The 27,968-nt window shown below is 50.6% G+C and overlaps 1 protein-coding gene across 4 annotated transcripts; it reads right to left on the reverse strand.

Moving 5' to 3' along the window:
* Window positions 1-595: 595 nt before the first annotated feature.
* Window positions 596-27,750, reverse strand: PDLIM7 (PDZ and LIM domain 7). 4 transcript variants are annotated; one of them, XM_044664414.1, is made up of 14 exons: window positions 27,677-27,750; window positions 25,504-25,618; window positions 15,581-15,732; window positions 14,205-14,235; window positions 12,972-13,079; window positions 12,916-12,923; window positions 11,513-11,646; window positions 10,107-10,143; window positions 8,088-8,146; window positions 7,474-7,702; window positions 3,302-3,482; window positions 3,068-3,188; window positions 2,581-2,696; window positions 596-1,211 (listed from the first exon to the last, which is right to left on the reverse strand). In XM_044664414.1, exons 2-14 carry the CDS (start codon window positions 25,597-25,599, stop codon window positions 1,125-1,127), a joined length of 1,359 nt encoding a protein of 452 aa, XP_044520349.1. In that variant the 5' UTR covers window positions 25,600-25,618; window positions 27,677-27,750; the 3' UTR covers window positions 596-1,124. The 4 variants fall into 4 exon arrangements, with proteins under 4 accessions (XP_044520349.1, XP_044520350.1, XP_044520348.1 ...); XM_044664415.1 differs by lacking the exons at window positions 12,916-12,923; window positions 12,972-13,079 and adding an exon at window positions 11,976-11,992; XM_044664413.1 differs by having other exon boundaries at window positions 12,916-13,079.
* Window positions 27,751-27,968: the final 218 nt, after the last annotated feature.

Here is a 27,968-nt window from a genome sequence, read left to right on the forward strand (position 1 = left end):
GCTACCATTATTATCCCTATTCTACTGATGGGGAAACTGAGGCTCAGAGAGGCTGAGTAGTTTTCGTAATCCCAGAGGGAGCGATAACATTGCTCAGTCTACAAAGTTCTTTCTTCATCAGCTCAGAAAAGCAGGCAATAAAAGCACTAGTTTTCTACTTTGTGGAGGAGGAAGAAACCGGGGAAGAGACCAGTTCCTGGCCCCAAAGCTTATGTTAGAAGCCGGCCCCAAACCTAGGTCTCCTGACTCTTAGTTGTGCCTCCCAGGAAAGAATGCAAAGCCTGCCAGAGGCCCAGGCCCGCTCTGGGTCTCCTCTAGCCTGAAGAGTGCTTATTCTGGGCACTCGCTGAAGATGGACTCTCCCCTGGACATCATCGGCTTGGCTTCCAGAGTAACGGTAGAAACCAGCTAGTTCTTGCTTAACTCCCAAGGGCTCAGAGGGGTCCCTGTTCAGCCTGTCCTCCCCTCCCCTCTCTCGTGGCCTGAAAATACCATGTGCCCCCTGGCAGATGCCAGTGTGTGGGTGTGGGCGAGGGAGACCTATATGAGGAGCTGCAGGGAGAAAGGGCTAAGGGGAGACCACAAGAGACCAAGGTAGGATACAGAAAGATTTATTAAGGCACTGAAAGCAAACTGAGGCCCTGCATCCAGGGCTGGGGTGTGGTGTGGGGGAAGAAGCTGCTACTTTGGTGGGACCTGGGATCTCAGTGGCTGAGATGATGGCCAGGGTTGGTGCAGAGGGAAGGGTTTGGTCTTCTGCTAAGAGGGTCTCTGTAGTTCTCGCCAGCTTTATGGGGTCAGGGCTCACTGAACAGCCTTTGGAACAAGGGTGTTGATATTCCCTGCGCCCCGGTTGGGTCTCAGGCTCCTCCCTGCCCCCTGATCAACAAGGCTGCCAGCTGTCACCCTAGCCGCCTGAGGGCCTTTGTTCACCTTCCCACCCTAGGCCTCGTAGGAAGTCCTAAGGCCATGTGCGGAGAGGTAGCCCTGGGAGGGGAGTACAGGAGGACTACACAGGCTCTGAGGCCACCCCTATCTGGGAGGGGTGGAAGGCACAGAAAGGGGGTGGCATGGTCAGGGCCACAAGCTGTGTCCAGGCAGGGCGGGACAGGGTAGACAGAGGCTCAGACATGAGAGAAAGCATGGCTCTTGCACAAAGGCTTGTCTTTCTTGGAGTAAAAGGTCTTTCCTTCCAGGTTGATCTGGCAGATCTAGGAAAAAGGGAGGTCTGGTTATATGGTACCGAGAAGAAAAGAGAGGGCTCAAGAAGGAAGCAGCCCTGCAAAGCCACCAAAGAGGAAGGGGGAATCCAACCTGGAACTGTCTATCCAGCTGGGCCCTCCTTCCAGAGGCCAACCCTAAGCTGGGAACTGACCTGATCTGGGCCCAGAGACGTGGACAAGACTGCTCTCTCTCTCTCCTTATCCTTATCCCTCTCCTTCTCTCTCCCCTCTCTGCCTCTCATTCTATTTCCTTAATCCTTCTCTCCCTTTTCTCTTTCTCCCCCTCCCTCTCTCTCACTCTATTTCCTTATCCCTCCTGATTTCCCTTCTCATTCTCTCCCTCTTCCTCCCTCTCTCCCCTCTTCTCCCTCTGTCTTTCTCACTTTCCTTATCCCTCTCCCTCTCTTCCTCCTTCCATCTCTCTCTGTCTCTCTGTCTATCTCCTTATCTCTCTTCCTCCTTCCTTCTCTCTCTCCCCCCTCTCTTTATGTCCTTATCCCTCTCCAGCTCTCCCTCCTCTCTCTTCCCTTCTCCCTCTGTCTTTCTCACTCTTTCCTTCTCCCTCTCCCTCTCTCCTTTTCTTTGTCTCTCTGATTCCCTCCTTCCTTCTCTCTCTCCCTCTCTCTCATCTTTAATCTTTCTTTCTTTTTTTAAACTCTTACCTTCCATCTCCATCTTGGAATCAATATTGTGTGTCACTTCTAAGGCAGAACAATGGTAAGGGATAGGCAATGGGGGGAGGGGGGATGAGGGAGGCAAGTGATTTGCCCAGGGTCACACAGCTAGGGAGGATCTGAGGCCAGATTTAAACCTTCCCATCTCTAGGCCTGGCTCTCAATCCCCTGAGCCACCCAGCTGCCCCTTAGAGCTGCTCTTAAGGTCCCAAACTAGGTAAGCCTTGGAGCAGGGCTCAGGTCAGATGGTGAGGCTGAAGATAAAGCTGGTCTGGAGCAGGGTTAGAAGAACTAGTTCAGAGTGGGAAGGGGGGCCAGAGTGGATGCTATCCTGCATCAAGGGAAGGACTCGATGTGGGACAGAAGGATCACAGAGCTCGAGGAGTCTCTGGCGGGCATCCAGTCCAGTCCTCTCATTTCAAAGATGAGGAAACTGAGACCCACCATGGTGGGGTAACTTGCCCAAAGCCACTCATAGAGTAAAAGGCATAGCTGAAATCCAAACCCAGGTTCTGACTCTAAATCCCATCATGTCAAGCCAGAAGGTCAGGGGTGAGGGAAGATTGGGGATGGGCCACTAGACGATGGGTCCAGGGTTGAAATTGGAATAGGGCTGAGATGGGTGCTAGGGAGAAGACAGCCAGCACAGCTGCAGAAGGAGGAGGAGAGGAAGGGGCTCTCACAGCGCAGACAAAGCAGGTGTCGTGCCAACTAAATCCCAGCGCCTCCAGGAAACGGTCCCCAGCATCAATCTTGAAGTCACAGCCCCGACATTTAGTGCCAAACATCTTCTCATAGTCTGGGGACAGGGGAAGGGGGCGGGAAAGAGACTGCCGGTCATCAGCTAGCCCCAGGCCATGAGAGATGCCCTCCCCTCTCTGCCTGCCCCACACCCGAACACATAAATCTCCCACAGGACATCCTTATTCCTCCATCCCTAACCCTACACACTGCCATGGGCAGGACACTTTTGTGACTATCGAGGTTAGATAGGGCAGGGGGTCCTTCAGATGTTCCCTGAAGTGGGGATGGGGTAGTCCTGTTGTTAGGATTGCAGCAAACAGGCAAAGCCAAGGAGGTCTGGGGAAGGAGACAGAGGGGAGTTCCACAGGCCTTTGAATGCTCTCTGTCCCCGGATTCTACTCCACACCCCAACAGCCCCATTTTTACCTCGCTCACAGTAGGGTGCTCCCTCTTCCATGTAAAAAGCCCGGTTGCGAATAGGCGTCTTACAAGCAGCACAAGTGAAACACTGCACGTGCCAGGTCATCTTCAGGGCATGCATGATCTCCTGGGGGTGGGCAGGAAGGGTCACAGAGGCCTCCTGACTTTACCCCTACCCATCCTCACCCCCACCCCACTGGCATCCCCTGCCCTCCACCCCCAGCCTGCCCCTGAGCTCACTCCAGCAATCTTCTTCTTGCACTTGGCACAACTGGGTGCGTAGCGCACATCGTAGCACCTGGGGCAGAAGATGGAGCCCTTCTCCTCAAAGAAGCCGCCCTCCTCCAGCACCTTCCCACACTGGCTACACACAAACTCCTCCGGGTGGTAGGAATGACCCAGCGCCACCAGGTAGCGGCCCCTACAAGGGTGGGAGGAAGGAAGAAAGAGCTGCTACAGAGGCAGAAATAGAAGCAGCTGAGTGTGTCTGGCACAAAGGAGGCACTTAAGTAGGCTTGTTGAATGAATGGCTCCTGGAATTAGCCTGGAAGGAGCCCCACACTGGGAAGACAGGAACCTTAGGCCCCTGGCCTGGCTCCTCACACTCCCTATCTGCTGGGCAATGCCTTTCCTTCTCTGGGCTTCCGTCTTCCCTTCTGTCCAGTGAAGCAGTTGGGCCACATGATGCCCAAGGTCCTTTCCAGTTCTAATTTTATAAACCTATGAAATAAGTTACTCTGAGGCAAGAGGGAATTCCTGAAGATTCCTAAGCAGAGGCAGGTCTCCCAACCAAATTATTTCTAAAGTCATGGGGCAGGGAAGGACTTCGAAAAAAGAAGGGAGAGAGAACAAAGAGAAAGGAGAGGAGGAAGAATATAGAAAGGGGAAGTAGGTTGGAATTCAAATGAAAAAGAATGAAAAGACAGAGAAGAGAAAGAAGAAGGGAGGAAGAAGAAAAGAGGGCAGATCTCAAAGGAAGAAGTGATAGAGGGCAGAGAGAGAAGAGAGGAAAAGAGAGGAGAGAGCAAGAGAAAGCACTTCCATCTTGTTTCCTCAAGACCCAGTCTAGGGGGCAGGTGGGTGGCTCAGGGGATAGAGAGCCAGGCCTAGAGACTGGAAGTCCTAGGTTCAAATCTGACCTCATAGACTCTAGTTTTGTGACACTGGGCAAGTCACTTAACCCCCATTGCCTAGCCCTTACTACTCTTCTGCCTTGGAACCAATAAAAAAGATTGATTCTAAGAAAGTAAGGATTAAAAAAAAAAAGATCCAGGCTATGCCAAGCCTCAGCAGAGATCAGCTAAATAAGGACATAATTAATGGAGAGAGCTTGAACTTGGAGTCAGAAAACCTGGGTTCGAATCTTGCATCTGCTACATGCTACCTGTGTGACTTTGGAAAAAATCACTTCCATTTCCTCATCTGTAAAACTTAATTATCTTCTAGGTCCCCTTTCAGCCCTAAGTCTTATAATCTCAGGTCCCCCCACTGCCACTCTCACCAAACTTTAGATCTCCCTTTCTTTGTGAGCAGAGAAGTCATAAATGCCCCTGGGAACCACATGGAGATCTTGGGTAAGGATGGTAGCCTGGCCCTGAGGAAGCAGGTAAGAGTACAGGACAACTCCAGTGAAAATCTGGGAGGCCTGTAAGCTTCAACATTAATATAAAATAACTAAGTATTATATTTTATAAATTTATTAATAATAACTAAAGTAAAAAAAGTTAGCTAACCAAGCCTTGGTTGAAAGAGAAGAGCAAGGTGGAGGTGTTAACAAAAAGGGAAAAGGAATTTGGGGGCAGGGAAAGAATTCTGTGAGATGGAGTCTAAAGTACAAAATTTCTAATTAATACAGGCCATAATGAAAAGTAGGGAGAAAGGATGGCCATACTCTAATGAACAAAAGGGAAGGATCCTGGTAGCCCAGTGAGCCAGAAGAAGAACAGAGTGACAGGAAGGGTCAGGACAGGAAAGGCCAACAGGGATCAGGAGACCACGATTTGAGTTTCAGCTCCATTAACTAAAGGACCTTGTACAAGGTACATTCCCTCTTGAAATATTTCCTCCTCTGTACAACAGGGACACTGACCCTCCTTAAGGATTGTTATGAAGACCAAATAAATTAATGGATGTAAATCCCCAGTTTGCCTGCAATGGACATTATAAACTCCTGTATCTTTGTTAACCTTTACCTTTGGTCTTTATTATTAGAATTACTATTAGAATCAATACTATATACCAGATTTGAACCCAGGACCTCCCATCTCCAGGCCTGAATCTGTAACTACCAAACCACCTAGTTGCCTCCTGTATCCTTTTGAGGTCCCAATTAAGTGGCCCTGGAGTAGTTCTCTATTCTCATCCTTCTTGTCTACCTCTGGGCATCCACAGAAGCCAACCCTGCAAGCCTGGAGAAGCTGTTTTTCCCTTCAAAACCCAGCTCATATGCAGCCTCTTCCAGAAGGCCCTCCATGATTTCCCTACTCAGTTAAAAGAGATTTCACTCTCAAATTTTTCTGGATTCCTTTGACCCCATTACATTATTATATTTATTTTGAGTGCCAGTTGCAGCTCTGCTAATAAGCAAGAATGCCCCTTTAGGTCAAAGACCTCCATCTATTTCTGATTTTAGTGCCTCCACTTTCTTCTTAACTCTTTATATTCTGACTCCTGATTGCATCATTCAACTGAAATGGCTTTGTCCAAAGTTACTAATAATCTCTACCCTTTCCTCCTCTCTCTCAAACCCTAACTTTCCATCTTAGAATCAATACTGTGTATTGGCTCCAAGGCAGAAGAGTGGTAAGGGCTAGGCAATGGGGGTTAAGTGACTTGCCCAGGGTCACACAGCTGGGAAGTGTCTGAGGTCAGATTTGAACCCAGGACCTCCCATCTCCAAGCTTGATTCTCTGTCCATAGTGCTACCTAAGCCACCTCTTATTGACTTTTTTTTCTTTTAAACCCTTACCTTCCATCTTAGAATCAATACTGTGTTTTGGTTCCAAGGCAGAAGAGTGGCAAGGGCTAGGCCTGGCTCTCCATCCACTGAGCCACCCAGTTGCCCCTCTTTTTTTTTTTTTTTTTTTAAAAACCCTTACCTTCTTAGTATCAGTTCTAAAACAGAAGAGTGGCAAGAGCTAGACAATCAGGTTTAAGTAACTCTTTCCCAAGGTCACATAGCTAGAAGGTGTCTGAATACAGATTTGCAACCAGGACCTCCCATCTCCAAGCTTGATTCTCTGTCCATAGTGCTACCTAAGCCACCTCTTATTGACTTTTTTTTTCCTTTTAAACCCTTACCTTCCATCTTAGAATCAATACTGTGTTTTGGTTCCAAGGCAGAAGAGTGGTAAGGACTAGGCAATGGGGGTTGAATGGCTTGCCCAGGATCACATAGATAGAAAGTGTTTGAGACCAAATTTGAACCTAGGACCTCCTGGCCTGGCATGCTATCTACTATGCCACCTCCCTGCTTCTTATTTTACTTTTAAAGTCTTTCCCAATATAGACTTTTCTCTTTTCCAGGCTTCTTACACCTGCCTCTGCTCCACATACTGTGGTCCATCCTTGCTGCTGCTTGCCCCCTTTGGGCTCTGGGCATTTTCACTGGTCGTCTGCCATGCCTCGCACTCTGTCCCTCCCTGTCTCCATCTCAGGAATGCCTTTAGTCCCAGATAGTCCTACCTTCTTGAAGGAGCCTTTCCTAATCTCCCTTCATTTCAGTGCCTTCCCTCTGAGTTTATCTCCAATTTATCCTGCTTAGATCTCATTTGGACATAATTACATACTGTTTCTCCCATCAGATTGTGAACTCTTTAAAGGGCCGGGGCTGGGTTTTGCCTCTCTTTGTAGCTTCAGCACTTAGCAGGGTGCTGGGTGTGCCACAGACACTTAATAAAGGCTTGGCGATTAGACTTGTTTTCAGGGCTCCTTAATAAAGATTTGTTCAATGGAATTTGCAAATGGGAAAGTACTACAGAGAGATAACATGGAACAGTAGTTCGAGGGCTGGCTTTTTTAGAGTCAGGAAGGCTTGGGTTCAAGTCCAGTCTTGGATCCACTCTTGGACCACTGGACAGGTCCCTTGGGCTGTTCCTAAGCCTGTAAGTTGCACAGGAGGTGTCATTCGACACAGAGAGAGGGCCTTCCTTGCTGGGAGTTCTCTAAATCAATGGAATCACAAGTCCACACACAAAAACGGGGAAAGCTACAGATATCTGAGCTCTGATTGAGGCTGGAAAGGGTTGGATAGAGCATTTCATCCAACTGCCTCCTTTTAGAGGAGGAACAAGAATTCCTCCAAGACTGCTCAGCAAAGCTATTGATTCCCTATGCGATGCTCCTTCTATTCCAGGGGTCCTCAGGGAAGGGATGGGAAGATGGAATCTCAGGGTGCAGGAAGGACAACGTACCGGATGACCTTGTGGCATTGGTGGCACACGGGGGTCTTGCTGCTGTCGGGGCCCAGCTGGGCCGCCTGCACAATGGAGTTCCGGTTCTGCACGGGGGTGGGGGTGGCCGGCTGGCTGTGCCGAGTCAGCACAGTGCTGGTCTTGTCTGGGGCGTAGCGCTCTGCGAATGCTGGGTCCACTGCCCAGGGTGGGCGACTTGTGGGGCCTGAGCTCCAGGGGCTGGTGGGGCCTATGAGGGCCGAGGGTCAGCTCTTGAAACAGCTTGGGGGCCCTCACCTCAGCTTCCCACCCAGCTTGGCTCTACCCTCAATCGTGGTGGTCAGAGAGACAGAGGGGAGACTCCCCCTCCCCCTAACTCCCCAGACCCAGGCCAAAGTCCATCAGAAGGCCGACACCCTCAGGAGTCACCTCTAAACGTCCTCCTGCCCCTACCCTTCTCCCCACCCTCCTGAACCCCAGCGGCCACAGGAAGAGACACTTGGGCAAACCCCAACCCTGCCCTGTCATACCAAGCCAAGTCCAAACAGACAAGAGGCACCTTCTGGGCAGAACATGCCAGGAGAGATCAGTTCCAGTTTATATCCCCCCAAACCCCCCACCACTCTCCCGCTCACCAGGTCTGGGCTCTGGGGTCAGCGCAGCTGAGGCCGGGGAGTCTGTCCTTGGTACCTGGCTACAAAAATCCCCAGTTGATCTCCACATGGGGCTCGGGCCCAGGGAGCACCACCCTCCCCATACTTGTGGGTCTAGCCTGAGACTGGCCAGGCAGCGAGGTAACCCCCAAAGGGCTAGCTCTGGCCACGGCTAAGCCTGACTCCACCCTTGTGGTAGAATGTGAGGCATCCAGGTGGGGCAGGGCAGGGGGGCCTTAGGTGGGCAGTGAGTGAGCTAAGGTCCTCTTGGGTGGCCCTAGCTTTCATCCAGGACCCAAACTCAGATTCACAGCCCCACCAGGAGGAACTCCTATCTCCACTTCCGCCTGAGCCGCTGAGGCACTCCCAACAGACCCAACGGATTGTGGAAGGACCAGTGGGTGCTCCCAGTTCTGATCCAGGAGGAAAGTGCACGCTCAAGGGGGCGCTAACCCCTTGGGCTCAAGACTACAGTAGGCCCTACTCAGGACAGCTCAGACTTAGAGAGGTAAGCTAGTAATATTTCTTCCCAAGACCCCTTTGTCAGAAAGGACCCAGGCTACTTGCAGAAAGTGCCAGAGATATTTAGGAGGCATATAATGGATGAAAAAAGCACTGGCCTATGAGTCAGGACCCTGGGTCCTAGCTGTATCCCTGAGTCAGTCATTTAACACCCATGGGCCTCGGGTTCCCCATCTGTAAAATGGTGGAATTGATCTAGATCAGTGGTTCCCAAACTTTTTTGGCCTACAGCCCCCTTTCCAGAAAAATATTACTTAGCCCCCTGGAAATTAATTTTTTTTAATTTTAATAGCAATTAATAGGAAAGATAAATGCACCTGTGGCCATCGCCGCTTCCCTGGATCACTGCAGCACCCACCAGGGAGTGGTGGCGCCCACTTTGGGAATCACTGATCTAGATGATCTTTAAGGTCCTTTCAACGATTTCCTTCTCCAAGAGGGTTGGGAGAAGGCCAGGAAGGTGGCTAAGTTTTGACCACCCAGTAGTAAAGAGCTGCTAGCTCTCTTGCATCCAAAAACATGGTAGCCCTGCCCACACTCTCCCCTTACCTCCCATGCCTCAGAGGAGCTTTTAGACAACCAGAGGAAGTAGAGAAAGTCAGAAGCAGAGACAGAGAAAGAAGACCATTTATTTCCACAGCTCAGTCCCAACATCCCCATCATATCTGGTGCAGCTGTGCAGAAGCCCCTGTCACAGAATGAGCATACAAGAGCACGTGGAAACAGGGGAGTGGGACAGATCACTGAGTCATGGGCCCTGGATCCTGCCCTCCTGAAAGGAAGGCTTAGCCCAGAGGCCCAGGATCTGGGAAATATGGGCACACTCAAAGCCCCTAGGTATGAGGAGCCCTTTGAGGGGGCCTGCCAAGGGAGAAGAAGGGAAAGGGTTGCCAGAAAGCTCCTTTGGTCTAAGCCTAGGAGAGGGAAGATGGGCCTGGGGGGAGATAGAAGAAAGGAGAAGTGAGGTATTCAGAGCTGTGGGCAAGCAGCTGAGATAGAGAGCTGCCTCAGGGTATAAGAGAGGGAGCAGCAAAGGTTCACAGGAGGGCTGGGAGACAGAAATACAGGCAGCAGGATTGGGGGCCAGCCAAGGCCTGTACTAGGGAGCTGCAGGGAGGGCCTGGGCTAGAACACGTTGAGCATGTGGGCAGAACGCTGATGGTGCCAGTCCCGTAGGCGAGTGTAACGGGGGCTCTGCAGCTCCAGGACATACTTTTCCCTGGGGGACAGAGAAGAGAAGGAAAAAGGAAGAACAAAGAGGAGGAAGGAGGAAGAGGAAGGCCTTAGGTACCCCAAGTCGAGGAAGCCCACCCCAGCCCAGACACCTGCTGCTCTGTGATTCACCTGTGTCCACAATGCTCCTGGCAAAAAGTTCACATCAGTGGGACCCTCTAGAAGCTAGCATGAAGCAGCAGGTCTGGACTATGGCAATGACAATGGAGCAGGGGCTCCAGGACAACCACCACCACTGGGACTTACCTAGATTTCTTCAACTGATCTTCATCAGGGTCTTGCACTAAGACAGGAAAGATAGAGGGGAAGATTAGAGCCCAGAAAGGTACCATAAGGTGTCACCCTTACTCCCACTCTTTCCCAGAAGCACTGCATGGAAGAACAGGAACCTGAGCCCCATAAAGAGAGCCAGTGTCCAGGAAGGAAGTCGAGGCTGGATGTAGCAAGTATCTCACTAAGAAGAGTTTGGAATGATCTGCTCCTTGGAAGAAGATCTCAGAGGGGAGCTGAGAAACCACCCAGGTGGGAAGGGATAGCAAAGAGGTCTAGAATTTCAAAGATGGAAGACGGACACCTCAGAGGACAGCTGGTCCAAGGAGCTTTCCTACCAAAGCAGGGAACCCCTTCTCTACCATATCCAACAGCTGCTTAGGCACTTTAGCCCACTGGATTTTTGGAAAGCTCTGAAAGTTTCTTTATGTGTAGAACAAAAATCTGCCTTCTCTGCAGTTTCTACCCACTATGGCTAGTTCTGCCCTCAGGTCAGTCAGAAAAACTGTGGCCTTTCTTCCCAAAAAGAGCCCTTTAAGTGACCAAATACACATCAAGTGGTGGAAAAGGGCTTATTGGAGGAGGAAAAATCACTGGACCAGGAGTCAAGTGTACAACATAAGAGTTTAATAAGTGCTTGATGATCGGCCAATTTAAATGAAACTCCCTGTGCCTCAGTTTACTAATCTGCAAAATGGGAATAATATGTACAGTCTTCATTTCCAAGAGCTGTTAAGAGGATCAAATGAGATGATGTCTTCAGAACATACTTTATAAATCTTAAAGTGCTAGATAAATTTCAGCTATGATTTTGTGCCCCCTAACTCTTCTACAGGTTACAGAAATAGCCCAGTAGAATACATAAATAGTTCCTTCAATCGTCCTCTCCTATGACATGGTCTCCAGTTTCCTCCTGATCTGGGTCACCCTTCTCTGGACAGGCTTCAGTTTGTTAACATCCTTCCTTAAAGAAAGTGCCCAGAACTGGATACCACTATGGGAGCTGCCTGTAGCAGAGGACAAAAAAATGGTCACCTTCCTCATTCTGGACACCAGGCCTCCGTGTGATTCTGCAGGCCTGGGTTCCCACCACCAAAATGGGATGGAGTTTAACAAGATGATCTGGAAGTTTCCTTTGGACTTGAAAATCCAATATTCCTTTTAATAGAGCTAATTCATACGAAGCTTGCAGTCCACCAAGATTCTGTTGCCTAAGCACACCTTTCCCATCTCATACCTTCATACCTGATATAGTCTGTCTCTCCAGGGTTGTTTCCTTCCAGGTGAGAAAACTCAGAGATCCATTCCTACCCCAGAGCCGAGGACAACAGCCCCCAAGGGGTCCTTCCTACATAAGGCCTGTCCCTTCCCACGGTACTTACTGAACTCTGTGCCCGTGAGGTGGGCTAGGATCCGGAAGGATCGGGACTGACCAGTCCCAGGGCGAGGCTGCCAATCCTCTGTGTTCTCCATCAGACGCTTTTTGCTGGCATCAGGGAGTGGCCGAAGGGGCTGTCTGTGGGGAGGGTGGGGTCTGGCTCAGGCCCCCAGATTCTAGGAAGCCTCATCCCGCCCTGGTTGTGGCCCCACTAAGTTCCCTCCATCTCCCTGCCTAGAGACGATGGAAATTGGCCTCCTGCATGGGGCCGGATGTGGACAACCCCAGGGACTGGGGACAGAGTAGGGGAGGAGGCCCCCAAACAGTGAAGAAGGTAGAATCGCCTCCAGGGGCTCCAGTGAAAGGGTATACATAGGGGGGAGGTGAGTAGTGGGAGGGGAGAAGGTTATACATCCCCCACCGGACCCGGGAAGAAGAGAGGGACAGGCAGAAGGGAGCTCACTGACTTGTTAGGGGTCTCCACCTGCAAAGAAGACAGACAGACGGGGAAAAAGATGGAAAAAAAAGGGATACATACAGAGGGAAATGGGAAGAGACACAAAGGAAAGAGGTCAGATTAGCCACAAGAAGTGGGCTCAGCCCACCGAGGGAGCAGGGGTACGTGTGTTCATGGCATGATGTCTGGGAAGGTGTATGTGTGGCAATGGCTAGGGGTGACGGTGCTCCATGGCAGCATGCATGTAAATGCATGTGGGCATAATGGCTGGGGGTTTGGACGTGTATGTAACAGCTGGGGGGCCTGTACATAATGGGTATGAGGGCATGTGTGGCATGACCGATGGCTAGAGGGCTCAGAATAATGGCACACGAGTATGTGATGGGTAAGAGCTTGTATAGTGTGAGTGTCTGATTAGGATGGGCTATGTATGGAATGTGGGGTATGTGTGGGGAACCCCTAGCTCCTGGGGCCCTATCCTCCTGACCCCTTTGGGGTTCCCACAGCCAAGTACCAGGCCCGGAAAGAAGGCCACCACCAGCTCTTAAGTCCAGCTTTCCACTGGCCAGCCTGGCAGCAAGAGAGAGGCCCCATCCCACCCCAGGCGGGCATCTGGCACGACTCTTCCCACACCAGCACTCGGGTACCCAGTGGTTCAGGGCTCAGCTACTCCCAAAGTTGAGGTGAGCTCATAGCCCTTCTCCAGCCCTTCCCACAGTGTGGCCCTACTGGAGGTTCAGGAGCTGAGCTCAGCAACCTATTATGCCTCCAAAGAGGAGCCTGCCACTTCAGCCTTGACCACCAGGAGTCACTGCCACACTGACCCAGGCTAAAGGACTCTGGGAAGAGCTCAGGAAAGAAGGGGCAGGGCACACAGGCACAGAGCACAGGCACCAAAGAGAGCCAAGAGCACAGGGATCACCGTGCCCATTTGAGCCCTGGCGACGTACCCATTCTGCTGGGGGGTGAAGGGGGGTGGGGGGACTGAGCAGGTCCCAGGCTTCACCCCTGTGCTCTCAGCCGGCGAGGCAGCCCCAAACGGGCGGGCGGTCTTGTTGAGGGCAGCACTGGGCGTGAAAGTATAGCGTGGGGGTTCAGCGGAGGGGGGTGGGTCCTGGGCAGAGACAAAGCAGAGCACAGCATGAGCAGGTGGGCTTGAGAGGTAGGGCATGCAGGGGGCAGGCAGTGCTCCAGGCACACACCAGGCACAGGCCCTGCCCAACCCAACCCCAGCACACCCACCTTCCCAGCAGGGTTTGAGATCTGAAAGGTCTAGAAAATCCCTCTGCACCCCCCCCCCCCATCCCACTTCCTTGTGCTCAGGAAAATCAGTTCCGTTTCTAGCCTGGGGAGCTCCAGGACTCAGAGGCACCAGGCTTGTCCTGGGCTTAGAGGGTCCTTATCTCTCTGCTTTTCCCCCCACAAGGCCAGCGGGCAGGATGCCCAGAATGTGGAGGCCACCCCCCTCCCCACAATAAATCAGCCTCCACAGACAAGGGCCCCAGGAGGAAGAGCTGGGCTGGTCACGTGCCCCACTCCCCCACATCTGGCCAGAGGCAGGGGGCAGGCCAGAAGCTCAGGTTTCAAGCTGTAGTTAATGAGGGGCTCATTGCACCAAGGGATGAGCTCATCCCCTCCACCCCACACAGGCGGGGCCAGGAAGTGGTGGGAGCCGCCCCCTGGGGCACCAAGGCTTGGCCTTCCGGGGGAAGGGGTCCCCCCTCCTCCTCCAACAGAAGAGAAGTGGAAAAGGAGGTCATTCTTGGTGCCCTTGGAGGTCCATCTCAGCCCACTCGGGCCCTTCCAGGGCCTCTGTTTCCCCCCACAGGCATTCCAAACCCCGCATGCCCCTGACACACCCCTGTGCCACTACTCCCCAACAGTCACAGTCTCCACACCCCAATTCCAAGGCAGAGTCCCAACCCCAGTGCAGAGACAGGCACAGGTACAGGAACAAATTCAAACACTCAGCCCCAGCCTAGCTGCAAGACAGACAAGAGCTGGCCCAGATCATGGCCCAGGATAGGGTCAGCGGGACAGGGCTGAGGACCAGCCTGGGTTCCTCCCTGGCATTGCTCCCTTGGGCTCAACTCTGGGGAAGGCAGAAGCTGCTACTATCCTATGGCCTATCCTCTGGAGGAGGGGGTGTCCTCTATTCCCCCCCTTCTACCTAGAGCCCTATTTCCCCTCCACAAGAGACTGGGCCCTAGTCAGCTCCCCACCAACAAAAGTTACCTACCTTCTGGGGTTTGCTCACAAGGGGCTGGGCCCTGAAAGACACAAACACAAGCACAGAGTTCAGAGTCAGGACAGGAAACGCCACCCCCACCTCAAATTGGCCCCCCAGGCTTCTTCCAGAGATGCTGCTAGGCACTGTGGCCACCTCCTCCCACAGTGAGCCATCCTGGGCCCCTCATCCAGGGACAGATAAGAATAGCTGACATTTCAAGAATTTTTGACATCCATTATCACCCCTGAACTCCTATGATTGGCAGTACAAGTACTGTCCTCACTTTAAAGGGAAACTGAGGCACAGAAAGATTAAAAGAATTTGCCCAAGGGATTTATCACACAGAAAGCCAGAAGAGAACAGAGGCCAGAACAGAACCCAGGCCTTGCTGCCTCCAAGTCTGGCGTTCTTTCTTGTTAGCTATTCTGGTAACAAGCTCAAGATGCCTCACTTCCCTCCAACCCATCAATCTGGTTCCACAGAACAATCCGGGGAGCCCGGTGGCCTAAATCTGGTGAAGCAGTGACTGCACATCCAGAGACAACCCACCCCCAGACCTGGCTGCCCACAGTTAAAGGAGGGGTATGTGGAGGCCCTAGACATAGACCCCCCCAGAACCAACTCACCCCATTCTTGGACCCCTCAGTACCCTAGCTCTGAAACGGGGGGCCTTGAGACTGGGCAGAGAATAGGGGAGAGGGAAGAGGCATCTCAGGGGAAATGTTTTGGGGACGATGGTAGTAAAGTGTGGTTCCTGGGCCCAGCAAGCTTCTAGTCAATACCAAGGTCTGGAACAGGCAGAAGGGCCACACACCTAAGAGGCCAACTAGCACAGGAGAAGAGGCACCAGACTAGGAGTCAAGAGACTCAGGTTCTAGTTTTGCTTTTAACCAGCTTTGTGATCTTGAGCAAACCCCACCTCTCCCTACATTTATTCCCTCCTCTATAAAATGAGGAGGAATGGAGGACATCTAAGCCCCCTGGCAGTATCATCATCTATCATCTATCCATGTTCCTCAAATACAAAACATTTCACTAGAGGCAGAAGGGTAGCCCCAAGCCTGGAAGCCAAAAGTAGGGAAATGAAGGGATCTGGGGTACCAGCAAAGTTTTCCCCATGTTTTTTTTTTTAAAAAGGTAGAGAGAGGGGCAGCTGGGTAGCTCAATGGAGTGAGAGTCAGGCCTAGAGACAGGAGGTCCTAGGTTCAAACCCAGCCTCAGCCACTTCCCAGCTGTGTGACCCTGGGCAAGTCACTTGACCCCCATTGCCCACCCTTACCAATCTTCCATCTGTGAGAAAATACACTGAAGTACAAGGGTTTAAAAAAAAAAAAGGCAATTATAAAAGGTGGAAAGACCCTAGTGTACAAGCTGAGGCCACTCACCTGCTGAGGCTGAGGATGAGCTGCTCCCCACAGGCCCGGATCTTGTTCTGAGCTTCAATGTGGGTCAGGGTGCTGGTGTTCTCCCCATCGATGCTCAGGACCCAGTCGCCCACACCCACTCCAGCCTGGGCAGCCTTGCCCCCTGGGGTCAGCTGCAGAAATAAAAGCCACAGAAAGAATTTAAGACACAGCATGGCATAATGGCTGAAAAATCTGAGTTCGAATCTTATCATTGACACCTGTGGGACCTTGGGCAAGTCATTTAACCTCTATCTGCTTCAGTTTATTTCTCTATAAAATAAGGGATAATAATAACACTTGCTTTACAAGGTTTTTGTGAGGACCAAAACATAATGGATAACTATTTTTGCAAACCAGAAAGGACTAGGTAAATGCTAAAATTAGTATTAGAACTGGAAAACCTCAGAAATAAGAGTCCAACTCCCTTGTTTTATTTTTAAAAACTGTTACCTTCCATCTTGGAACCAACTGGTTCCAAGGCAGAAGAGCAGTAGGGGCTAGGCAATGAGGGTTATGTGACTTACTCTGGGAAGTATCTGAGGCCACATCTGAACCACAGGACCTCATGTCTCTAGGTCTGGCTCTCAACCCACTGAGCCACTTAGTTGCCACCCCATGCCGCTTTTTTTAAACCTTTATCCTCTGTCTTACAATTGATACTAGGCAGAAGAGTGGGAAGAGCTAGCTAGGCCATTGAGGTTAAGTGATCTGCTCGGGGTCACCCTGCTAGTCTCTAGTTTTGTAATAGTGGAAAGTATGGGCCAGAGGAGGAAAGGAATCTGCCCAAGGTCATACAGCTAGAAAATGGAGGAATGCTAATCAAAATCCTTTTGACTCTGAATTCAGGATTCTGTCCAAAATACCAAGTCTCACCCCAGGACCCAGCTGTGCCATTTGCCTCTGGAGTCAACTGCCAGTAGGTGGTCTCCCCCACACCCTCTCCTACCCCCATCATCAGGCTCAGGCCAAGTGCTGTGAAGGAGACATACGCTCCCAGCCCGGCTTGGGCCATAAACCACAATGAATTCCAAACTCTCAGAAAACAACCAAGTCTCCAGCCTGGCCCCTCATTAAAGAAGCTTCAAGGAAAGAGAAAGCATGTCAACAAGAATGTTTGGAAAAGGGAAGCTTCTTGGAGGATACAAAACTTGAGAGAGGTCTTGAAGGATGGGTGGGATTTTGAAAGAAAGGCTGGTGGGGAGGGCGTTCCGAGGCCAGGGAACAGCAGGGGCACCCAAACCAAGGCACCTGGAACGAGAGGCAGTATAGGAAATAAGGTTGCATGGAAACAGTTCTCCACCGGATTGTAGAATTCCTCAAAATCCAGGTTAGGGGAAGGAGTAGCTAGGTGGCACAGTAGAGAGAGCACCAGGTCTGGAGTTGGGAAGACCTAGGTTCAAATCTGGATTCAGATATGTCTTAGCTGTGTGACCCTAGGAAAGTCACTTAACTTCATTTGCCTGGTCCTTACCCCTCTGTCTTAAAGTTATTAGACAGAAAATAAGAATAAAAAAAAATCCAGGTGAGAATTTGGACTTTTTCTCATAGGCAAAAAAAGAGTCATTGACGTGTACCAGAGAAGGGTATATAACTGAGTCAGACTGGTCCATGAAGTCAACAGTTTGGGAAACCTGTGCAAAATGAACCGGAGAGGGAGAAACTGGAGGGAAGCAGACCCATTAGGATGTTGTTTTTGTTATTTAGTCATTTTTGGTTGTGTGTCTTACTCTCCATGATCCTATTTGGGGTTTTCATGGCAAATATTAGTTAGGATACCATCACATTAATCCTTCCAAAAAAGGGAGGAGGAAGGATGAGAGCCTAAGTAGAAAAAGAAGGATATTTAAGTGGGACGGTCAGAGAAGTGGAAGGAGACTCAATAGCATCAGGAAAGCCAAGGAAACAGAAGATTTTGAGGAGACAATCAATGAATAAAAGTCAGTATTGACCTTAAAGAGGACAGTCACAGAAACAGGCTGGGTTTGGAGTCAGAATGCCTCCCTTGGAATGTTAGCTCTCCTACTTTGCTACTTGTGTGACCTTGGGCCTTAACTGTCTCATCTGTACAACAAGGCGGTTCAGTGTTGAATTAAAAGGTCTCTAGGGTCCTTATTAGCTCTGGCATTCTTTGGTTTTAGCTGAGTGGTGAGGGTGAAAGCCAGATTACAGGAGGTTAAGGAGAGGGCACTAGGGACAAGTAGAGGTATTAAGTGGAAGTTTGCCATGGCCCCGAGCCAACGACAAGGTCTGGCTACCCTACTGGGGGTCCTTCAAGGTACACAGGTCACCCCTCCAGGTTTTTCTGCTAGAGATGTGTCTAGACAAGAATAGTTAGATAGATTCAGAACTAAAGGAATGGCTGGACTCCTAAAGAATAGTTATTAGTTCAATGTCAACTCAGAAAGTCTCCAGTGGAGTGCCTCAGGGAACCTATTTAACAAGAGATCACAGATAATACAAAACTAGGTAGATGCATAACATGGATGATGGAGTCAGGATCCAAATTGAGAGAAAAAGACTCAGGCTTACCGTAATAATCTTTTTTTTTTTTTTAAATCTTACTTTCTGCCTCAGTAACAGGTCTAAGACAGAAGGGCAAGAGCTAAGCAAACAGGGTTAAATGACTTGCCTAGGGTCATTCAGTTAGGAAGTGTCAGAGGCCATATTTTAACCGAAGTTCTCCCCCTCCTCCAGGCCTGGCACTCTATCTACCGAGCCACTTAGCTAGCCCCTACTCCTTATCTAATAATTCTTTAAAGTCTAATTCTGCAATTTTATATGTGTATAGAGCTACCAGTATGGAAACCCTCTTCCCCTCCATCAAAGCAGATCACCAACAAATTTTGAACTTGTTGCCTGAGACACTGAAAGAATAAATAATTTGCTTATCATCACACAGGAAGGGCCAGCTAGGTTGCGCAGTGGACAGAGCATCAGGCTTGGAGTCAGGAAGACTCATCTTCTTGAGTTCAAATCTGGACTCAGACATTTACTAGTTCTGTGACCAAGGGCAAGTTACTTCACCCTGCCTCAGTTTCCTCATCTATCAAATGAACTGGAGAAGGAAATGACAAACCACTCCAGTATCTCTGCCAAGAAAACCCCAAAAGAACCAGACATAACTAAAAACAACTGAACAAGTAGTAGTCACACAATGTCAGAGGCTGGACTTGACCACAGAACTTCTTGACTCCAAGGCCAACTCCCTCTATCCACTTGGCAACATTATCTCTCAAGATTAGATTTAATAAGGATAAATGTATTGGTTTCTACTTGGGTTCAAAAAAGTCAGTTCCATAAGTAGATGGGAGGAGGCAGAGAGAACTGTTCACTTGGGAAAAGATCTGGAGAGGTTTTAGTGGACTGAAAGTTCAGAGGCCAAAGTGTGAAAAGACACCAAAGCTCATTTGATCTTCATGAGAGGAGAGGCAGGGTCTAAGGGCAAGGAGGCGCTAGTGCTGTTCTATTCTGCCCTGGTCACACTGCATCTAAAAATTGGACTCAGTTCTAGGCATCACCTTTTAGGAGAGGATAAGCTAGAGAAGGCACGAGGTGGGCAGACAAGATGGGAAAGGTCCTAAAGATCATTTCATGTTAGGACTAAGAGGAAATGGGGCAAGTGTCACCTAGAGAAGACTTATGGGAGTCATAACTGCTACTTTTGCAGGCTAGGTGGTATAGTGAATAGAAAGTTAAACTTGGAATCAGAAAGACTTAAGTTCAAATCCTGCCTCAAACAGTATCATACAATCCTGATCAAATGACTACATGTGTCTCAGCCTCAATTTCCTCATCTGTAAAAGGGGAACATAAATGGTACCTACCTCACTGGATTACTGTGAAGACCAGTGGGGGAAGGAGCTTTGAAAGTTTTAAAGTGTACAAATGTGAGTTACTATTATTATGGAAAGGAATAGGGCCTGGGCCTGTGATTCCACTGATAAAAGGGAACTCCCAGATGAGGAAATGCTCTCTGCCAAGGCTGGTGATGGTCCCCTTCTCAGAACTATAAGTCTTAGAATTTGCCTAGAGATCTGAGAGGTTGAATGCTTGAGTAGGTCACACAGCCAGTATGTGTCAGAATTGGGGCATGTCCTGGGATGATCATTTTTATTATTGTATGAAGAGCTTTTACATAGAAGAAGGGATATAACATTTGTTCTGTTTGACCCCAGAGGTCAGAATGTTTGGGAGGAAATGGGTGGAAGGGAAAGAGAGGCAGGTGGAGGCTTGACATAAGGAAAACCTCCCTAAACCTTAGTACTTAACCAGAAAGGGCCTGGGCTGCTTCAGGGGGCAAAGGGCTTTGGGCTTTATTCCTGGAGGCTCCCGTGTTAAGGATAATATAGAGGAGATTCTTGTTCTGGTAGGGACAAGACCAGCCACCTTGGAGAAGCCTTCAGGCTCCATGATTCTGCTCTCCAAGCAGCCACGGCCTCCCCCATAGACGTTAAAACTAGAGGCTTGGGCCTTCTCCCAATGCCTAGGTTCACAGCAGCTGCTGGGCCAAGGAAAGCAACTTCAACTACGGCCTGCATCTCTGGCCCTAGACCTAAGGGTAAGGCAGTGATTTCAGTGGGTGGCAGGCACTGACTGAGGCCTCTCGGGCCCACAGCCTCCGGCCCCCAACCACAGGCATCTCCCAGCCCAGTGCATCTTACCCCCTCCCCCCACCACCCCAGACATTACCTCATCAGCTAGGCCTGAGCCCAAAAGTAGCTCCGCCTCAAATCCCAGGGTCAGGGAAGGGGGGAGAGGGGGAGGGTCACAGCTCTAAGAACTCAGGGAGGGGACCACCCACACCCTGGCCCCTCCCCTAGATGCTAGGGCTTGGCCCAGCTGCCCCATTGGGGGGGGCAGGGAACCAGGACACCCTCAGGTCACACTGGGCAGGCTTCCCCAGCACTGTCCCCACCCAGACATTGGGGCCTGGTGCCATCTCTTGCCCAGAAGGTAGTTCAAGACCTCCCCTCTCACAGAGGGTAGGGAAGGTCCTGTGCCAGGGAATCGCTGCCTTCAGGCTCCCCCAACCTCAGTTCTGACTGACAGGGTCTGCCTAGGTCTGTGCTCACAGGACAATGTCTGGCTGAAACTCAAGACAGGAAAAGTGTGGGGCCAGCGGTGGTTGCATTCCTGGGCAAAGCATGGTCACTCTGGGGCCCCTGACCTCAAGCATCCTCTGTACATAGAAAGCTTATCCTACAATAGTCCCAGAATTATAGCCATTGAGACTAAACCTCTCATTTCACAGGGGAGGAAACTGAAATCTAGGTAGAGGAAGTGATTTGCCCAGAGTCAAAAATGTAATAAATATCTAAGGTGGTATTTGAACATAGAACTTCCTTATTTCGACTGCAGTGATCTGCCCCTCACTCAGTGGATGGGAACTAGACTCGGGAAATATGTGGGGATCAAAGAGAGGAGGGATGCCATCTACTCAATTAGGATCCACAGGAAGGAACAAGAAAAACAGAAGGTTCCAGGCTCTGAATGTCAAGGGGAGAGGGAGAATGACCCATAATACCTTATGAAGGGGATTCTGGAGCTGCTGGGCATCCATAGCTCCAGGTCTAGCCTGGTCAAAAGCCAGGAATGGGGCTCTTGCATCTTCCCAGCTGAGGGAGAAGGAGGGTCCTGCTCCCAAGATAACCCTTTTTTTGATCTGAACAATCTTTTGCCCATTCCAAGCCCTGGTCAAAGTCATCAGAGGGCACTCTGAGCCAGGCCTACAGGAAATGGGCAGGTGGATAGCAGAGAAGGTAGAAATGGGAGAAGGAAGGGAGTGGCCCATTCACAACCCCTGATGGGAGGAAGCAGAGAGTCCAGATGGAGGAGATGGTCATCCTACCCAACTGCACTGACTAAAGCACAGCCAGAATCCTGTGTTCAGCTCTGGGCACCACATTTTCAGATGGACATTAGTAAATTGGAGAACATCCAAGAAAGGAACTTGAGCTCAATCCATAGAGTCAAAGGGATGGAGAAGGAAAGGTTGGGCTATATTCTCAAGTATGTGAAGAACTGAGAGATGGAAGAAGGAATAGTTGGTCACCTACTGGGTCCCAGAACCAGGAGCACTGGGGAGAGGTGCAAAGGACCAATTAAGCCTGATTTAAGGAGAAACTTCCTAACAATTAGGGCTGTCCAAAAATGGTCCTTCAGTAGGTTCACAGGATTCCCCTTCTTCACACAAAGTTGGATAACTGTCTGTTGGTTATATTTACAGACTATACTGGTATAGAGCTGGACAAGGGGAGGGAGGGCTGAATGTCCCTTGGGCTCTGATATGCTATGACTGGGAGGTGAGGGCAGCTAGTGGCAAGAAAGGAAGCTCCTTGGGAACCACCACTCCAGAACCTCATTCTCAGCTCAAACCCAGTGAGTAACGGTACCTGCCCAAGAGCTCTCATTTCTGGACTGAGAAGGGCCAGCTTCCCATGTCTTCCCTTCAGGCCTCTCTTTCCCCCTCTCTCCCCACCGCCTAAAACCATAGGCCAAATACTCAAGTGCCTCAGCCTCCAACATGGGCATAGTTCTAAAAGTGCCCCATTGGTACCTCAAGACTCACCCAAAAGAAAAAGAATTACAGTTTGTTTTTTTTTTTACCAACCCCCCCTTAAGAGAAAGAAGGGCTGCAAGCTGTGGGCAAAGCAGAACTATCCTTAGCCTCCTGACAGTAGCAAATCAGACTAAGCTTTCTCCTAAATCCAGAAAAAAACAATGAGCACTTTGGGTAAATCCCGTATTCTTTGATCCTCATGTCCTCATCTAAAAAGTAAGGTTAGACTAAATGATTAAAGGAGTGTTTCAGGTGTAATATTCTACATTCAAAGTTCTAAAGCCCACCCTCCCACCCCCAAGATGTGGCATTCTATGGTCCATGTGCCAAAGGCCCCTCCCAGTTATGACATTTTTTATTCTAGTTCTAAATCTGATGGGCTTAAAGGGCCATTCGGAGCCGAGGCAAGGACAGGATGCAGTGGGGGCTGCCCCCCTCCCCAATCCTCACCCCTAGGGTGAGGCAGGGCTCACTACAGGCCTCAGCATCTGTAAACAGGTACCATCTGGTCACTAGGAGGGTGTGGTGGGTGGGGGCTTAATACACAGGCTCACAGGTTCCCATGGAATAACTTGTCTCTTCTAACAGTGAGTTTCATTCCTCTCTCCGTCAGAGTGGAGAGAGGGAAAGTGTGTGTTAGTTACATGAGGAGAGTCCTGACCTTCCCATCCCCAGCTTCTCCCCACCCATGTAGTCCATCTATGTACCTCCTCCTTACCTCTCTGCCCCTCATGCTGGCCTTGACCAGCCAGCTCCTTATCCTCCTGACTCTAGGTTGCCAATTAACCTTGGGAGCTGCCTTGGCTTCCTCTACCTCTTTCTCTGGGCTCCAAGCTGTGCTCAGCTCTGCAGCATTCCAAGGCTTATAAGGCAATGAATGCCCAGCACCCACTGTAAGAGCAGGAGAAGGGATGGGGAAGGAAAGGCTAGGAACGGCCAGACAGCCGAGAAGGCTGGAGGCCAAGTTCTGACATCGACCACTAGCACAGAAACCCATAGACTTGGCAGCCAGAGCCAAAATGGGTCCAGCCAACAGCCTGGGAGAAAAGGGGGTTCCTGAGAACCTCACTAGGCAGACAGCAGCAGGCCCAACTTAGCCAAGGCCCACGAGCAGCTATGAGTAAGTAGTAAGAAGGAATCCATGTGGGGACTGAAGTTATGTCCCAAGAGAGGGTGAGAAGCTGGTGTCATAAGGAGCCAAAGAATGTCAGAGCTGGAGGGAGCCTCAGAGGTCATCATCTAGCTCCATTCCTTTGTCTCACAGTTGGAGGAACCAAAGCCTGGAGAGGAAGTGCCCAGAATCACACAAGAGGTTAGTGGCAGGGCTAGGACTTGACCTCGGGTATCTTAGCACCTAGTCCAAAAGCTCTTTTCTCTCCACACCTCCTTCCTAGGCCAGAATTCCCTCACAATCTCTAGGGAGCCCATCCTTCTCCCCTCTGACTCCACATCTACTTGCCAAGGGTGTTTCTGAATTTGCTTCCTCTCTCCTCACCAATCCCACTCCTTAAATGTTCTTCTTCTTCTATACATTCTACTTCCTCCTTCAAGCCCCACCTGCTCCATGAAAGTATTCCTGTCATCTCACAGGATAAGAAATCAGAGAGCTAGACAGGACCATAAGAGATTCACTGGCACAATGCTGTGCATTTTAGAAAGAATGAAATGGAAGTCTAGGGAAGTTAAGAATCTGTCTACAGTCAGACAGACCATAAATAATAAAATCAGAAGTGGGAATTGAATCCAGATCCACTGACTTCACAGTTAATAATTATTTTCCCACCATAGCACAATGCCTCAGGCCACACTGATCTGCCCAAGGCCCTGGGGAGAGGTTCATGGAAGTCAAGAGAGCTCAGTAGAAAGAATGTTAGGCTGGGCGTGGAGAGATCTGAGATAGAAGCCCAGTGATGTCACTGACAAATGTGTGACTCTGGTTGAGTCACTTCCCTTGAATGGGGCCTCCTTTTTTCATGGGTAAAGTGAGGGTGTTAGATTAGACAATCTCTATGGTCTCCTTTTAGCTTTAATAATCTAGGGATCTACAGAAGTGCCCAGTAGTCTCTACCAGATTGCAAGCTTTTGAGGGGCAGAAAGGAGGGAAAGAAGGAAGGGAATAAGCATTTAAATATAGCACCTACTAAGTGCTAGAAACTGTGCTTTTAAATGCTTTACAAATATTATCTTATTTGATTCCCATAACAGACTGGTAGTGGGGGTAGTGTTCTGTCATGTCTGATTCTTTATGACACATCTGGGGTTTTCTTGGCAAAGACATTGGAGTAATTTGCTATTTCCTCCTCTAGCTCATCTGACAGATGAGGAAACTGAGGCTTGCTAAGGGTCACACAGCTAGTGAATGTCTGAGGCCAGACACTCAAGTCTGCTTGGTTCCAGGACAGAAGCTTTATCCACTGAGCCGCCTAGCTGCCCATACCAGCTTCATGTTAGGTGCTGTTATTATCCCCACTTTGCAGTTAAAGAAATTAAGGCAAATCTTAATGTGTGAGTGATCCCACAGCTACTGTTTGTAGCCAAATTTGAACTCTTTCTGACTTCAGGTCATCCATTATGCCCCTACCAGACTTTATCCATTTCGATCTCACCCTTAGTACTCAGCATAGCCCTCTTCCCTGAGAAAAATTCAACAAATGATACTTTCTATTTCTAAAGGGTTACAAAAATGCTACGAATTTAAAACTTGATGTGCCCTAGGTCACACAAAGAATAAGTAACAAAGTTGAATGCAAACTCCAGTTTTCTGATTCACCCAACCAACATACTAGGAAAATTATTTCTTCACAATACACTTTAAAAATAGGTAGTGTGAACAGTATTATCCCCGTCTTTATAGAAGAAGAAACAGAAGGGGCAGCTGGGTGGCTCAGTAGAATGAGAGCCAGGCCTAGAGACAGGAGGTCCTGGGTTCAAATCTGACCTCAGACACTTCCTAGCTGTGTGACCCTGAGCAAAACACTTAACCCCCACTTCATAGCCCTTATTGCTCTTGGAACCAATACCCAGTACTAATTCTTAGATGGAAGGTGAGGGTTTTTAAAAAAAGAAGATGAAGAAGAAGAAACAGTGCTCAAGATGTCAGACAGTGGTAGAGTCAAAATTCAAACCCAGGTCCTCCGAGTGCAAAGCCCCAAAATGTTTGATCTGCACTGTTTGTAGACCTGGGGCCATTGCCCTCTTGCCCATGCATGATAGAGGCCAGAGCAACCATCGATGGCCTCATTCCCTCTGCTCCCTAGAGCCAACTCTGGAACAATGCACATTAGCACTTACTGCCCCCACCCTCATTCAATGGGAAGAGTAGAAGGAACAGTTCTTGTCTCACCCGAGAGATGGAGAGGGGCACGTTAAAGTCCTTGCCTCCTTGTAACCGGAAGCCCCAGGGAGCTGGCCCATCCAGTGTCACCTTGTACAGATTCATGGTGCCAGCTGATTTGTTCCTGGAGGGAAAATATAAAGGGTTCAGCTGAGGTGGGCAGGCCAACTAGTTTCCAATACTAGATGTACAGATGCCAGATGGACAGATGCTGAGCTGAAGTCTTCAGCCTGCCTAGGAGAAAGGGTGGGAACTAACTGCTCAGGCCCTGGGAAAGTTATCAAACCTGGACTTGTTTTCTCTCCTGACAGCATCGCCTGCTTGAGGGGAAGGGGGACCTACCAAGGTAAGGGGTTCTGACCCAGTGGGAAGCCATCTCCCAGAGCCAGGGGTGGGGAGAGCCCAAAGAACCCTGTCTACGCCCACCCAGCCCCACCCCTGAGCCTCTGGGTGAGAGCTGGGTCAGAGTGGGGGCAGGCCAGAGTGAAACATCGAGGCCTCACTCAGGCTATATAAGGCATGAAAGCCGACACTGCATGTTGGGGGCTCAGGGACTAGGGAGGGGGAGAAGGGAAGGGAGATGTGGGGGAGGGGAGAGGACTGGAGTCCATCCCAGCCTTGGCTGTTCCCCCAGCCAAGACAGGAAGAGAAGCAGGGAACCCTCTGAAGCTGACAGCTGATCACAGAAAAAAGCCCAGACCTGGGAGATGTGCTGCTTGACTCTATGAAGAATGAGAGTGCCTGCTCCTTTTTCTGAAGAGCCCCTAGGGAACATGGGGAAGGGTGGCCTAGAACAGCAGGCTAAGACAAACAAGTGTCAGACTACTTAATACCCTTCCAGGCTATAGCTAAAGCCAATCAAGAGAAAGTCCTTTGGATACAGGGGGTTATCCTCAGACATCACTTTCATTCACTAGGACCTACTTCTCAGGATAGGAAAGGACTGCTACTTGGATATCTTTTAGGCACATGCAGGGCCAGGAAAGCTGCTGCCAATTTAAGGCAAGAGGCTGGGATGGGTATATGTACATGCCCAGAAGTTCTCTTAGCCCTCCTGCCTCAGTTTACCCAGAAGGCTACTAATAACTTTTGTCAGGCTCTCCAGTGGACTAGGATATCATGCCCTAAGGCTAGGTCTCTGAGAGGTTTGGAGAGAGAGACGTTCACCCTCCCAGAAAAGAGATAGGACCAGAAACTTTGTTACCTTGGGCAAGTCATTTAACTGCCCTAAGGCTCAGTTTTCTCATCTGTAAAATAAATTGGACTAGATGGCCCTTGAGGTCCCTTTCAATTCTAGACCCATAATCCCTTGAAGAAAAAGGGCAGTAGCCCATGATCAGAGGTCAGCATCCTTAATAAACTAAGTATAGAGAGACTTCCAGATACTCTGGGTGAAAGATAAGACAAGTAAGGAAGGTTGGCTGGAGGAAAAGAAATGACAGATAAAAGTATTCTAGCACCTCCTCCCCCACTCAGAGGATGTGAGAAAGACTAAGTCAGCGCTCCCAACCTTCCAAGAAAGTAAGAAGAGGGGCTCGGGTCAGTGTCTCCAATGTCCCAGAGGGATGGAGGGGAGAGCTGTCAGCCCCCTCCCAGAGAAAGGCCCCGGGCTCAGTCACCCATCCCCCCCACCGAGGGAAAGGAGACAGGGGCTGTCAATCAGCCCCAACCACAACTGGGGAAGGAAAGCAGAAAGAGCAAAAGTCCGTCGAGTAGCTGCCCCTTCCCGCTCCTGCCCCCGCCAGGAGTGGACTTAATCGCTCCTCCATCACCCCCAGGGATGTGGGGGTGCCCCGCTGCGAGCGGGATCCTTAGACTAGGGACCGGCCCAGACTCACCGAAAGAGGGTGAGTAAGCGGGGCGGGGGGGGGGGCGCCAGGACGGAGGGGGTGCCTCCCTCCCTCCCCACTCCTGGGGCGGGGCCGCCGGCCAGGCCCTTACATGGAGCTGCTCTCGCCCCAGCTCGGGCTCAGGCCCAGAGCCCCGGGCCGGCCAGGGCGGGGCGCTCCGAGCCGCGACTGGAGGGGGCCCGGGCTCTGCTGAGCCCCGCGGGGGCCCCAAGGCAGAAGCGGGGGCGGCAGCGGCAGCCGCGGCGAGACACAGGACGCGGCGGCCTCGTGGCACCGCGCTCGGGTCGCGGCGGGCCTGGGAAAGCCCGCGCCCGTTCCCCACCTCCTGTTACCTGGCGGCGCTCGGGGCGCCGGGGGCGCTGCGGGGAACGCGAGCTGCGCGCACTCGAGCCGCTTGGAGCCGGCCCCTGCGCGCTCTGGCTCCGCCCGGGGCCGCCGCTAGTGTCTTTGAGCTCCCGGGGCGGGGCTTGGAGATACCCCGCCTTCCATGGCTCCGCCCCCGGTCGGGCCCCGCCCCCGAGCCCGCTTTGTCTCCCAGAGCCCGGGGACCCGAGGAGTCCTGGAGCGACCACGCCCTTCCCATTTTCCCCTTTCCTCCTGCGGAGTCCTAGAGGATGCGGGAGG

The sequence above is a fragment of the Gracilinanus agilis genome, chromosome 2 (genome assembly GCF_016433145.1).
Source record: "Gracilinanus agilis isolate LMUSP501 chromosome 2, AgileGrace, whole genome shotgun sequence".
Lineage (NCBI taxonomy): Eukaryota > Metazoa > Chordata > Mammalia > Didelphimorphia > Didelphidae > Gracilinanus > Gracilinanus agilis.

What these genes read in the sequence shown, in the direction of transcription:
- PDLIM7 (XM_044664413.1), bottom strand. Translation starts at nt 25,599, where the DNA reads ATGAATCTGTACAAGGTGACACTGGATGGGCCAGCTCCCTGGGGCTTC. An exon ending in GACCCCAGAGCCCAGACCTG is followed by an intron (nt 7,703 to 8,087) that starts GTGAGCGGGAGA and finishes CGGCCCTCATAG; the next exon opens with GCCCCACCAGCCCCTGGAGC. An exon ending in AGCACCCTACTGTGAGCGAG is followed by an intron (nt 2,697 to 3,067) that starts GTAAAAATGGGG and finishes CCCTGTCCCCAG; the next exon opens with ACTATGAGAAGATGTTTGGC.